The sequence below is a fragment of the Ostrinia furnacalis genome, unplaced genomic scaffold (assembly GCF_004193835.3).
Source record: "Ostrinia furnacalis isolate ACB-3 unplaced genomic scaffold, ASM419383v2 OfSCF2039, whole genome shotgun sequence".
NCBI classification, from domain to species: Eukaryota; Metazoa; Arthropoda; class Insecta; order Lepidoptera; family Crambidae; genus Ostrinia; species Ostrinia furnacalis.
In genome coordinates, this window is record NW_021132278.1 from 747,106 (window position 1) to 761,533 (window position 14,428).

Sequence of the window (14,428 nt, forward strand, 5' to 3'; positions counted from 1 at the left end):
TAGGTGGGTAACCCAGGGCAACATCTGTGGATGGGTAACCCAGGGCACCATCTATTGCTGGGTAACCCAGGGCAACTTCTGTGGATGGATAACCCAGGGCAACATGTGTGGGTGTGTAACCCAGGGCTACATCTGTAGCAACCTGTGAACGGGGTGACCTGTTTTGTGTACCAACCTTCATCTTCATCTGCGCCTCGATAGCCTCGGCCTCCTTGAGCTTGCCGATGCTGCGGTAGTACTCGGCCCACTGCGCGCTGTAGTCAGCCCCGCTCGGCGTGGGCGTGACGCTGCCGCCGCTGCCGCCGCCGCCGCCGGAGCCGGGGCCGCCGCTGCTGCCCATGTCTGCGAGGAGACATCGATGTTAGGCCGGCAATTTTGTATACCCATTCTTATAAGATACACCATACAAGAATGCGTGGTAAATTCAGTGAACTGCTCCTGAATCAAATGTACCTACTACTGCTTTTTCTATTTATTTATATTAACCGGCAGACAGTGGTGAGGGTGACTGAGTTTGTTGCGGCGCTTCTTCTCAGCACTTGCCAAATGTTGGTCTCGAAGCGCTGGTAGGGTAAAAAGATTATGAGACATGTAGGCTCCTTAAGAGCAAAATGACGATTTGTAAGAACTATTTATTAGTCTAAACAAATAAAGAAATTTTGACTTTGACTTTGACTTTGAATACATGGACAGCACGAGCAGTTAGTCAGTGATCAACATACACGGACCGCTCTTGTAGTCAAGAGTCAACAACTTGAAGCTGCCAGTGATAACTGCTCGAGCAGTTGGCATTAACTGCTCAACAAATTTCAAGCGCGCGCGCCGTGGAATGAAGAAAGTGGGCGGAGGTAACTGCGCGAGAGCTGTCGACAGCTCGAGCAGTCAGTGTATGGCTGGCGACTGCTTGACCGCACGATGAAAATTCACCGTGCTGTCGACCGCCCGAATCAGTTGCAACTGCTCGACCGGTTCGTGTATGTGCGTCCATAGAACTCTGCAGTTCACTGTGCAGTCGCAGCTTGAAGCTGTCGACCCTGACTGCTTCAAGCGGTCCGTGTATTGTCGGCCTTCGATGGAAGACAATACACAGTTGTCAACCCAGGGGACAGGGCTAGAGGAGACTACACGACATTAAGATAATAAAGTATAATAAAGTAAAGCTATCGGATTATCCGAACGTCAATCAACCGAACTATCTTACTCTTACTAATAATATAAATGCGAAAGTTTGTATGGATGTCTGGATGTCAGGATGTCTGGATGTTTGTTACTCTTTCACGCAAAAACTGCTGAACGGATTTTGATGAAACTTTACAGTATTATTGTTTATAACCCAGAATAACAAGGCTATAATTTATGACGATCTGTGACAAACTAAATTTCACGCGGGTGAAGCCGCGGGCAAAAGCTAGTCTCACCATATAACTCTGTTATGCGAAAAACCGGTTTTCCAAACACCCATGTTTATTTTTTATTTTATAATCTGCTGGAAGGCTCACAGAAAGTTCAACGCGCCAACAAGTCCAATGTTCCCCAATTAGTTGGGGTATTCGACGTGCTTTTCTTTTTTACAGGGCTCAGTCGCCATAATTTGAACCTTATATTTACTTATTAGGTACAAAACTGTAGCAATTGACTACAGTAAGTTATAGTATAATCATATAAAATATGTATTTCCACTACTGTGTGTATAACCTACCTCCTGTCATATCACACTGTGCAAGACCTGCTAAGGAAGTGACGAATACAATATTAGACCATTTTTGTGTAATAACAGTATAATTAAACTTATGGAAAACTCAGTGCAGGTATCACAGTTTCTGTTACTTCAGTTAGATATTAATGATCTACAAATGACATATCAGATACTGCGAAATTATTTGGATTAGGAAGATGATTGTGACCTTAATAAAGACAAAAACTATAAATAAACAAGTAAATAATTATAATAATTTCGATAGCTACCTTGCTGCTGCTGCCTCTTGGCTTGCTGTTCAATAGCCTCCGCTTCGTTGTTGAGTCCTAACGAGCGGTAGTAGTCAATCCACTGCTGCGAGTAGTCCGGCTGCCCGGTCGCTGGGTTGATTTGCACTTGCTGCTGTGAATATACGGTCTTTGTTAGTTTTGTCGAGTTCAAACTGTTTATTAATAGTGGGCCCTCGTCGCTTCAGACACATTTAGAATGAAAAAAAAAAATGTACAGTCACTCATTAGAAACATACAAGAGTACCGCACATACCGTATCCATTTTCACACCGAACAAAATGTGCAGTGTTTCAACTAGCAACTAGAAATTAATTACTGAGTAGAAATGTCTAGTAGTTCAATAAATATTTACATTATTGTTATCAGAATAAGGGGTCATAAGGTCTTAGTTATCACGCCAAAATAGAGGTAATAGCCAACCTGGCCGGCTTTAAAATGTTGTAAAAACGGGAAATATTATTCAAACTATTTTCACGCATACGTCTGCGGTCGTTAACTGTGTGGCCTCGCCCACATAAACACGATTCAGTCGTGATGCAAACGCGACACTGTCGCGATGCAAACGCGATTCAGTAACCCTCCCCCCGTTCTCTCCCCGATGTCATCCGACACGGTCGCGCGTTTGCATCGATACAATCGCGCTGCTGTAGCGCGTTGGCATCACTTCTGTAGCGCAATATAAACGCGACTAACGCGCGTTAGTAGCGATGCTGTCATTCGTTTACGAAACGCACGACAGCATCACTACAAAAAGTCGCCGTGGTCGCGGGCGAGGTGCGTTAGCAGGGCCGTCTTTAACTTACTAGGGGCCCTGGGCATTTAAGGATGGCCCTTATCATCAAAGGTCTTTCAACTTGGGAATTAGCGCGAGGCAGCGACGCCGCCAAAATTGCTACAAAGATCCAATCTTAATCGTACCATATATCAACGTCAGCGCTCGCCTATTTGTACAGAGCAATACCGCGAGCGCCGGGGAGTCATTTATCATTATTCTTTGTAGTTACCATACATGCGACTCTGTCACGAGTGACCGCACTCGGCGAGACAGCGATCCTGTGCAAATGACTGGAACACATGGCTCTTGCTTCTCTTTTTTGAGCGACAGTGGGTCATCTATAAATCTATGTGGGATTTCCAACAACGGGAGCACTAAGGGCCCTGGGCACGTGCCCAAAGTGCCCGGTGGGAAAGAGGGGCCTGGGCGTTAGTGGCTTACCTGTGACTGCGACTGAGCGCTCGGCTGGTGCCAGTGCGGGTTGTACCCCCAGGCCGCCGGGCCGCCGCCGCCGCCGCCGCCGCCGTAGTAGTCGCCGCCGCCGCCGCCGTTCCCGCCGCCGCCGTTGTTGGCGCCGTCTTGGATGAAGTTTATGGGCTGTTGACGAACACGTGGTTTAGGGTGATGGTCAACTTGGAATTATAATTAACCTTTGGCGTGCTATTGAGCCGCGCAAAACTGCACCCCCAACTGCTACGGTTTTCAAATGATGTTTCAAAATGACAAAGTAGTCTTGTCTTAGATCTGAGACATAGCAGTTGACAGAGGTTGCACAAATCTGAGACAAAGCATAGGAGAGTTGGTGACGAATGCACAAAATGCGTATCAATTGTATTCCAGAAACTGCTGAATAGACTGCAATGATTTCCAAATCCAAATTAGTTGGTAGCATTCAGCAGTTTCCTTTCTAAGGTCAACTGTCCATCTTGTGAGTGGACGTTCCAGCCAGACTGCGATTGTATGAGTGGCTTTCATTCCAGAATCTTTCTGCCACGCACCCGTCGGTTTTGCGTGCTATAATGTACCCTTCCCATGCGTTGATATGCTTTACTAGCTCAGGAGCCATGCTTCATTAGCTCGCGCGTCATGACTTATTAACTCACGAGATATATTTCTTTAGCTCGCGAGCTAGGTTCTTTAGTTCGCGAACTAACTTCATTAGCTCACGAACTAGCTCATTTAGTTCGCGAGCTAGCTACTAACTCACCATGCCGACTTTTTCCATGATGATACGCTTGCAGTGCTCCACCGCGTCGGGGTGCCCGCGGATGAAGAAAGTGCGGTTGTTAAGGTCGCGCGATATATCTTATTAGCTCACGCGTCATGACTTATTAGCTTGCGCGTCGTGACTTATTAGCTCGCGAAATTATTTCATTAGCTCACGAGCTATCTTCTTTAGTTCGCGAGCTAGCTCCTACAGCTCGATGAGCTACAGGTTGTCCAACTTACCATGCCGACTTTCTCCATGATGATACGCTTGCAGTGTTCTACCGCATCAGGGTGTCCGCGGATGAAGAAAGTGCGGTTGTTGCGATCCGCGCCCGTCGCGCGCCGGTCCACTTCGCAATGCGCGCCGGATTGCGCGTTGATCTGCTTTATTACTTCGCCGCCTGCGCACAATATAAATTCGATTAGTATGATGTATCGTAAGCCTTTTTTTATTATTTAGTTAACTTCTGATTGAAATCATTTGAAAAAATGACTATAGGCCTCTTTTACGATATCAGAGTAATTTTTTAAGTATTTACTTAGTAAAGTTTAAGTTACTGGATGTATATTAGCGCCAAAGTCTTGCCAGTGACATAGTTTTGTTGCTACTCGTGACTTTGAGCAACAACTACTTGACACTTGAATCAGAGATGGTAAACGAGGTCCTATGAGTGACAGACGACAGTAGAAGTCAAATGCATTTTAGCGGCACTCAGTTCTGCCCTGATGCGACAGCGATTCACATCTATATTCTATACTAATCTATAATATCTATAATAATCTATACTAATATTATAAATGCGAAACTAACTCTGTCTGTGCACGGCTAAACCAATGAACCGATTTTGATGAAATTTGGCATAGAGATAGTTTGAGTCCCGGTTTTTGAAACAGGGACGCGGCGATAAAAAAATTCTGTGACAGACAAAATAGGCGGAAAGATAGTTCACCATAAAAGTTATAAGAATATTTTCACGTTCAAGAAATTAAGGACACCAAATAACCAAATGACATTTACCCAGGCCAATGATGAGTCCGCACTTGTTCCCACAGATAGTGAACGTGACCCGGATCTCCGGATTCTCCTGCCACTGCTGGTAAATGCCGCGACCAACTATGACCGGATGGCACAGGCAACTTACCCCGGCCAATGATGAGTCCGCACTTGTTCCCACAGATAGTGAACGTGACCCGGATCTCCGGATTCTCCTGCCACTGTTGGTAGTCGCCGCGGTCGCCGTTCCTTTGACCGCCGCGACCACCGCCGCGGCCGCCGCTTTGTCTCACTTCTTGTTCTCGCCTCTGTGTTATAATAAATATTGTTTACTCTGTTTTACAAATAGTGCACAGCTGTTAACATGGTCTTAAGATTCCCCGCAGATTACAGACTTTTTAGACGGTTTTTTTTAAGATTAGTATAGTTGTTGCAATTCACGAAGGCGAGTGAGCTTCACATGTGTGGTGGCTCGCTAGCTCGCTACTGTTCGTTTCTCAAAAGTTTTGATAGACATTACTTATCGTTTTGTACATGTACTGTACACGTACACACACAAGCAAAGCTCACTCGCCTTCATGAGTTGCAAGAACTATAGTCATTTGTTTTTGCATAAATTACTACTAGTCCCGTTAGCCCCTCGTACTAAGCTAAATGCTTGTGTCACGAGTGGGCTCACCACAATAGTCGAGCGTGAGCGGGATTCGAACTCGCGTTCCTCGGATGACAAGTCGGCCAGTCAGACCCCTTCACCATTCGGCTATCGTGGCTTCATATGAATGAAAGTGCACACATTACAACGATTAAGTATCGACCGATTTCTCATTCAAATTAGCTGTCATAGATATCCGACAGTTTGGGTTGTTAACTATTATAGTTAACTAGTCCGACAGTTTGGGTTGTTAACTATTATAGTTAACAACCCAAACTGTCGGATATTATAGTTCGATGAGTCTGTAGTCTGCGGAAACTTAAGATTTTAAAAAAATACTCACATTTACACTAGATATCAAATCTTCGATCATCTGTCTCGCTTGTTCAACTTGGTGGGGCTTGCCTTGTAGGTAACATCTAAAAACATACATGATACATAATGGTCTACTCTAAATTGTCTCTTGAAGTGCATTAAAGCACTAAGACCTGCTTCTTGATGTTAAACAGTCGAGAGCACATCGAACTACCACGAAATGCTAAACTGCAATTGATTTTAAGCCTTATACAAAGGTATAAAGATCAAAATTAATTGGCAAATACTCTAGTAATTATTTTTGTGGTAGCAATCTGCTGTCGACTATACATCTAAACAGTACCTCTAGCATGAACAACTTTCGTCTTCGAATCGTTTGCGTATTCGATAAAATTCGATACTCAATCTTCGAATTAAACGATAACGTGACAATTTTAATTCTCAAAATAAGTTTTTGCAAACACATCTCATACTAAGTTCACTTTACGACACGTTCACGAGGGCGCTGTTGTAGTTTTCTTACTAAATTTTTTGATGGCGATTCGAGTACGCAAACGATTTGAACTCGGAAAGTTTTTTGTGCTAGCCGTACTGGTTACGGTGAATATAGACTCGAACATTTCTATGCAATGTAACGTTCTTACGAATGGTAAAGTGAAAAGGAAGAACATTTCATAGAGCGGCTCGTTGTTTTGTTATAGTTATTGCTATTCACGAATGCGAGTGAGCTTTACACGTGTGGTGGCTCGCTACTGTTCGGTTTTCAAGTTTAGATAGACATTACACTATCGTTATGTACATGTGTCGCATGTACATGTATACGCAAGTAAAGCTCGCTTGCCTTCGTGAGTTACAAGAACTATACAAGTAAATGCTAGTCCAGGGGTACCCAAACTTATTTGAGATGCGCCACCTTTCGATCATATAAAAAAATCCACGCCCTCCTCCCCCAGTCAACATTATTTACTGGTCGTACCGAGCAGTCTGGAATGCATTCTCTAAGGCTGGTTTTAGTGTCACGCGGACTGTCAGTACGGATCGCACCGCACAGCCGATCTGTATGAACTGCTAGGGAGCGAACGGTTCCTCCGGACCGCATTACTCTAAAACGCTCCCTAGATGTTCATACAGATTGGCCGTGCGGAACGGGTCAGCACCGGACAGTCCGCGTGACACTAAAACCAGCCTAAGCGGTCGCAGGTTTTTTTATATTTAAGTACACAGATGGCCCGCGCCCCCCTTTAAAGGTCTTTGCGCCTCCCCTTGAGGGGTGCGCCCCCCACTTTGGGAACCAATGCTCTAGTCTATACTCATCTTCATATGTACAAGGCAGCCTTACCTTTTGTCGCCGGGTCCGTCGTCCCTCTCTTGGTGGAACTGGACTCTGCAGCCCGTCTCCGCTTGGATCTTCTTGATCATGTCTCCGCCGCGTCCAATGACCACGCCCACCGCTATTTTGGGAACCAGTACCTGTTGAAGGACGTAAAATATAATGGTCCTTTATTCATGATGATGTTCAAGCCTTGAAAGCCTTAAAAACAAAAAAAAACATTCCACATTCACACCTATGGGAGAATTCTGATAGCTGGGCAATTTTATGATTCTCATACTCTGCCTCGTGAAATAAGGCACACACTTATACAATCGCCACTATGGGATTATTTTCATCTCTCGCTCCCACCACTGCTACTCCAGCCTGTGTAGCCAGGATCTACAGCTTGACCGCCAATAAAAACCCAACCAGTGAAGGTTTGGTTGACTAGGCTAGGAGAAATGCTTCCAGGCATTATGTAGTTTAGTCTGAACACATTTTTGGTGCAATGAAGAACACATAAATACAAAATATGTCTACCAAGAGCCCTGTTTTTTCGTAACTCACCTCAGTGGAGTTAGTAGCGAGCCCGTTGCCTGGATCGGAGCCGTAGTCGTCGTATTGAGACCGCGGCCCGCCGCCCGGCTGCATGTCTTTGTCCGCCAATAGTTCGTGTACCAGTTGCTTTGCGTGCTCCACTTTGGCCGGGTCACCGGATATGCGGAGAGGCTTCTCCTGTGGGAAAGGACCACTATCAACTACTGTCATAGACAAAGTCTGTTGCAAGAGAAATTGTCTATTTAAAAAATAAAAGCCGAGTAACTGTACGAGCAATTAAGTTGTTTAGTAATTGTGCTGACATGGCGCCTGCGCGTTCTATATTTTGGTCCTTCGAGCCGGATACTGACCAGCGATCTATGGATTAATAAATTTTTGGACATTTTACACTGCGCCATTTAGTACCAGACTAAGGAAAGCTTGTACTATGGGTACTAGACAACAGACATTTCCTGTAAATTCTTGAGTTAAAAGAAAAAAAGAAGATAAGAAAACTTACATATTCAGTGTTGGGTCCATCTTGTATAACCACCATCTTGGCTCCAGACTGCTCCTGTAGTTGCTTGATGGTTTTCCCGTTCTTGCCGATGATGAGACCCACTTTAGGTCCCGGAAGCATGATTTCCTCCTGCTATAGTGAATGACAATATAGTTCTTGACAGAAATAAAAAAAGCCGATTTATCATGTCACCTACACTACACTCGCCAACTTCACTTCTCCACGTTGGTCGTTTTTTCTATGACAATAGAAACTTGCTGACCTTTATATTGGTCATTATTCTTTAGACTTGTTAATTCCAAAATAAGTGTACTACTAGTCGTGTGGTTCCACCAGACCAAGTCAAGTAAATTAAGACCACCACATTTTATTATTGTGCAAAATATTTGCACTCCTGTAGTGGAGACTAAATTACATGTTGACGTTGAGGTAGGAGGCGGCGGAGCGGGAACGCGAGGACGACCCCTCTGCACCCCCGCTTCGCAGACGGAGGAGGGGAGTTAGAAGGCGGTTGTATGACCGTTCGCTTCTTCCTCCCCTTGGTGGTGGCCAGCAGGCTGGAGACGCGGGGGCGCCTCCTCCTGCATTGCACAGGCTACCACCGCCGTCGGACGGGATTGGCCTCGTGGTCCCGGCTAATCCTGTCGGCCCCCCACTAGGTGGGGGCGTGTTGGGTCCCGCCGTGTAGGGCGGGACGTCCGCGGAAGGCGCCTTGGTCGTTTCTAGTACCCAAGGCGCCGACCACTATGCGGCAGAGGGAACACCCCAGGTTTTTAGTGGGTTCGAGCCCCACATAACCTGCCGTCCCCCGGCGGTAGGTATGGATAGGCCATTTTCCTGGGTAAAAAAAAAAAAAGGTTACGAGGGACGATATAATCTTATCGATGATTTTAGACCAGTGGTTCTTAACCTTTAAGTCACGAGGGACCATTTTACCAAATTTCTCTCTTGTCAGGGACCACTTTTTTTTCAAAATCCTATGAAAGGGGAGGTCGATTTCTCGCCCACTGTGCGCCGTTTACATTGTGTTGACTCGACTCATCACGTCACGTCACTTGTTTATTACGATTTCTTCGTGGACCACTTGGAATGCCTCCAGGGACCACCAGTGGTCCGCGGACCACCGGTTAAGAACTACTGTTTTAGACAATAGATGTGATAAAATCGATAAAATGTCTAGATAAGATTATGACCCTCTCTAATTTACGATTAAAATGGTCGATTTGGTGTTAATGATGACGATACTCACAGTGGTTCCAAGACCGCCGCCGCCCCTCGGTGGAGGCGCCATGCCGCCGCCGCCGTTGCCGAAGCCGCCGCCGCCGCCGCCCGGGCTATCCTGGTGTTGAGGAGCGTTCTCCCGCCCCCGGTGATTCACTATTTGGTTCACTAACTCCCTGGATGATAGGCTGTGAGTTAGTTGGGCGTCCAGACTAGACAATGCAAACGCTTCGGCCATCTCCCAACGCTTGTCCCAAAGTTGGTGTCAATATGACTAAATCCTCACGTTGGACGAGTGGGGTTGGGACCAACGTGTGCAGCCGGCATAAGTAGTGTGCTGATATCTTATATGTCTTACAATTTAAAACATGCAACCCTACTTTACAAATGTATGTTCTGGTGTTTTACAACCAACATTTTAGAATAATATCACAATAGAATGTAATGCTTTCGCCTTTTTGCTTTGCTATGATATGAATATAAGACATAGCAAATAAGACACTTGAAATATTTTAAATAATATAAAGACTTATGGATAGATACACTTACTTGGCGCGCTGTATAGCTTCCCTTGAACCGGTGAGTGTGCAAACTCTGTCAGGCTGGCCACCGGAGTCCGGTGCCATCTGTATCTTGCAACCCGAATCAGCTTGCAACCGTGTAATTTGTTCACCTCCACGTCCAATGACTACAAAGAATCACTCCGGAAGTTATTAAACATTCTTTTGCATAAAAATAGACATACATGTCCGATTAAATATATCAAAGCTCTACTCACAATAAATGAAATTAACAAAATAAAATTACAGGAATAGCCAAAGTAATCAACGCTGAATAACTTATCATAATGATACAAAACATAACATTTTAATGTAATAATGGTTACGTAACATAATATGGCTGATAATGTGGGACGAAAATTATACATTAAACACTGACTAAACAGTAATGGTAAATACTTACCATCATTCATTCAGCGAGTGTGAATGGAAAAAGATTATGTGGCATAAGAAACTATTTTACAATGAACAGCTGATCGGTTAACGGGAGCTCTGGCATAAATCAAAATGATTATAAGTAATGTCATCAACTGTATTTTGGTTGAAGTATGTCTTGTACTTGTTAAGTGAAATTCGCAATATACTGTAAGCAAACTAGATGTATGGCTCTAAAATTGCATTTGGCAATAATTTATCTATGTGAATATTAGCGTTAACCTTGTGCCAAGAACTAGTGAAAATTCTACTCTCTATTCTAATTCCGTCTATACTAATATAAATGCTAAATATTATGCAGATAGATGGATGGATATTTGTAACCTATTCCTAACGTAAAAACTACTGGGTATCATGAAATTTTACAATGTTATAGCTTATACATAACTATAGCAGATAATGCTATAAAAATCTTCGTGGGCGAAGCCATGGCCATCAGCAAAGCCAAGCCCTACTACCTCTATTTAATAATTGAGAACTTGAGACACTTTATTACGCAATTTTAACAAAACCATCATAAAGCCTGGTCTGTGAGCAAGTAGAATCGCATCCAATGACCCCAAGCTGCCCATCCTTGTCGCTCGCACGTAATTATGTTGCTGTCGCGCTCGCACACTCACTGCGGGCGCGGGTCGCACAGTCGCGACAACAATATAATTACGCGCGAGCGATAAGGATGGGTAGCTTGGGGTCATTGGACGGGATTCTACGTGCTCACGGACCAGGCTTTAGTTAACGTAATTTAAAATTCTAGCTCGATAGATTAAGAAGCCACTTACTTAGGCCAACCATTTTGTCCGGAACCCTGATGTATTCGTTGAGCGCTTGATCGGGGGCCATGGGGGGTGGTGGGGGCGCCGGCGCGTTGCCGCCGCTCGACGCCGCGATACGCGCCGCTGCCGCCGCCGCCGCCGCTGCCGCTGCCGCTGTAGCACTGGGAGTAGGCGTGGCTATTACTTTTATGTAGAGGTGCCATCCGTCTAAGCTTTGTCTTAGTTTAGGTCCGGTTTAAACCAAGGCAGAGAGTTTTGAACACCCAATCAGATATTATTAGTCAGGAAACCAGGAAATCTGATTGGTTATTCAAATATGTACTTTCCTGCTCCGCTTAACCAGGCCTATACGAGCATGTGGCCAGGGTTTAATTTGTAGTCTGAATCCAACGATACTACTTCAGCAAGGCACGCCACAAACAACCAACTTTTTATTGTTATAAGCTTAAAAAACTTATTGACATGTAAGTTCTGGGCTCCAAAATCCGGGGTTTCCATGCAGCTTGTTCTAGTTGCCAAATTTTAGAGATGGCCCTACTTTTAGGCTAAGTTCAGATGGTCGCGCATCTGGGCACATAAATTCTTATGCACAGGAGATTCAAGGATTCATTAGGCTTGTGCATTGTGCCTCTGTTCCGAACTAGCTATGACATACTTATAATACAAAACAAGCTCAGGTCAAGTGTCTATGTTATGAAAGTATAAAATGATGAATGTACATGAATGTTGATGAACAATTCTTATTATAAATGTTATACAAATATCTTATTAGGTCTTCCTATGAAACATTTCAACAATAATTCACTATCAAATTATCGTGTAACAATATTGTGACACATCAAAAAATTTTTAATGACTATTAATTAAAGTGCATAGTCCTATTATTAAAAGCTTTTTTTTATACTTTTACAGCTGATGCTACAAAAATACCACAACACACACTGTGGTGTTTTACATAGCAGTTTATGTGGTATTTTCTAAGTAAAATGTAGTGTCATGTTCTGTTTAATGTACATGAAATGTATTGTTGTATCAAAAATACCATGATTATTATGGTCTTACCTCATTGCTGGTTGTTGTTGTTGTTGTGGTTGTTGAAAAGAATCTGAGGCTGATTTCTTTGCACTTGGTTCTGATCCTTCCTCTAGAGGCCGTTTAGTACTGCTGATTTTTGCTGCAACCTACAACAAAAACACATTACTAATACTACGCAAACATTTCATCAAAAATTCACGCGCCAATCAAGCAAAACAGGTTCAGAATCAATTTCCATGGAAATGGCCCGCTTTTACTAACCCGTGTAGGTTATACCAAAAAAACGTCGTAAATTAACGAAATATCAACTTTACTAACCAATGACAGCGAGTTCACTATCAACATTAATAAATTTATGAAAACGGGTGTCTCTAAAATAGCAATAACGGTAAAATAAAGACGGTGGTGGCAAGCAAACGATTATGCATACAAAGCTTACCAATTTCGCACGCTGAAGAGCATCCACATATCCCGCCGTTTGACTATTATTTTGAAGCGTAGCCATAGAAGGATAGTCACTCATTTTTGAATTAAAGCAGACATCAATGTTTAAATACGACAGCCATGAAAACGGATCAAAAGATCCAAAAAATTCACGGTTTGCCTCGCAACTTTGATGGCGAAAAGACGCTGTCCATAGACAATAGTTTTGTAGTTTTTTTTGCAAAATACTATGTTCTTTCACTTTTACAAAAATTAATTAAATTCACCGTATACATAAATATATAAAAGTTACAAACCAGGTATTAAATCAATAATTCCATACATTTTGAAACCTCACGACACTTGAAAATATCGAAATTATCCATTTATTTTAAAATTTCTAGAGAAAAGTGGATTTTGACAGTTGTCTATTACTATTGCGTTTTGTTTCTTCTTCACCTTTCCATTCCACAGCTAGTAAAAAGTATTTTAGCGCTAGGTGGCGTAACTAGCGCTCAATTATTTTTTCTTTACGTTTTCAAAAACTTTTGTAGGTAACTTAACATCCTATGTTTTATTGTATAGCCTGACCAGGAACATAAAAACCCTCGCCATGTTGCGGAAAACTAATGGTACTAATTTCTTTTAATGGCAACAGTAACTGAAAACTTCATTGACATGTCACCTTGCATGTCAGTCTATTGCTGTCAAAGTGTAAACAAACTTTATTTTAAATGTGCGCAATTGATTTTGTGAATTAAATTGCTAAAATCTTTTTATAGTCGTGAAAGAAAAGTGGTTCACAATGTGTTAAAGTATTTGTCGAAGAGAAATACTAAGGGTTCGGACAATATTTTCATTAAATAATGTTTCCGACAAAGGTTGTCAAATTGACTGTCATGTTTATCGTATAGTACAGTCCACTATGAAAATTAGCTGTGGTTTGTTTCAACTACCTATTTTAAAATTTTCTGTCACTTTAAAATTTTCTAAGTGTTGAATTTTATGGAATTGGGAAAGAAGTACCGAGTTTGAAGCGTTCATGACCAAACATTGCAGTTGAATATTCAAGTTATGAATTTGATTATTGATGAATAATAAAATAAATCCTACTAGCTCGATTGATGGTTTCATTTAATTTATTTAAACCAGGTTACCTATAATAATATTTTTTGGTTAATTTATGAAAATATCAAATTAGCCCGTAATCCTGAATCCTGATACATAAAGTTAGCCTATTAATTTTACACAGGTACGACTGTACTCAGTGTTGCACTATCAAATGCGATTGACGCGCCTCTATGCCAGGGTTTTTATGTTCCTGGTCAGGCTATACCTGAGGTTTCAATACTATCTTTAATATCAAACAAGGATTTGCCCGCGACTTCACCAGTCCGCGTGAATTACGTTTTGTGGGTATTTCGCCAAAAATGGTCAATTTTGCCTAATTTCCTTGGCACGAATTTTATTTTTGTTTTTAACTATTTTTTGTTTCCCAATGCATTAAGTAGTAAAAACTAAGCTAATATATCTAGAAGGGGTGTCATAATTCGTTTTAGAAACAAAGTTATGAGGTCATAAATTTTTGGTAGCCAAGGAAATTATTATAAATATTTTTTTCTCTAAGTTTTCTTCTGTGGTTTGCTTTTTTTTTTGTTCGCCTCATTTTTGTGTACTTTCG

General features: G+C 42.6%; 1 protein-coding gene across 8 annotated transcripts in view; it reads right to left on the reverse strand.

Annotated features, from left to right (window-relative positions):
• Psi (P-element somatic inhibitor) overlaps positions 1-13,159 on the reverse strand; it is a 21,057-nt gene extending 7,898 nt beyond the window's left edge. Inside the window, exons 1-14 of one of the 8 annotated variants that reach the window (XM_028306655.1) lie at positions 12,764-13,019; positions 12,352-12,470; positions 11,296-11,450; positions 10,071-10,209; positions 9,550-9,697; positions 8,301-8,432; positions 7,811-7,978; positions 7,271-7,401; positions 5,960-6,035; positions 5,113-5,272; positions 4,211-4,371; positions 3,203-3,358; positions 1,966-2,098; positions 176-342 (exon numbers count right to left, since the gene is read on the reverse strand). In XM_028306655.1, coding sequence (XP_028162456.1) covers positions 176-342; positions 1,966-2,098; positions 3,203-3,358; positions 4,211-4,371; positions 5,113-5,272; positions 5,960-6,035; positions 7,271-7,401; positions 7,811-7,978; positions 8,301-8,432; positions 9,550-9,697; positions 10,071-10,209; positions 11,296-11,450; positions 12,352-12,470; positions 12,764-12,847 — 1,929 coding nt within the window. In that variant the 5' untranslated portion in view covers positions 12,848-13,019. Of the gene's footprint in view, positions 1-175; positions 343-1,965; positions 2,099-3,202; positions 3,359-4,210; positions 4,372-5,112; positions 5,273-5,959; positions 6,036-7,270; positions 7,402-7,810; positions 7,979-8,300; positions 8,433-9,549; positions 9,698-10,070; positions 10,210-11,295; positions 11,451-12,351; positions 12,471-12,763; positions 13,025-13,064 lie in introns of those variants that run through there. The other 7 variants (XM_028306657.1, XM_028306658.1, XM_028306653.1 and 4 more) reach the window with 7 other exon arrangements.
• Positions 13,160-14,428: the final 1,269 nt, after the last annotated feature.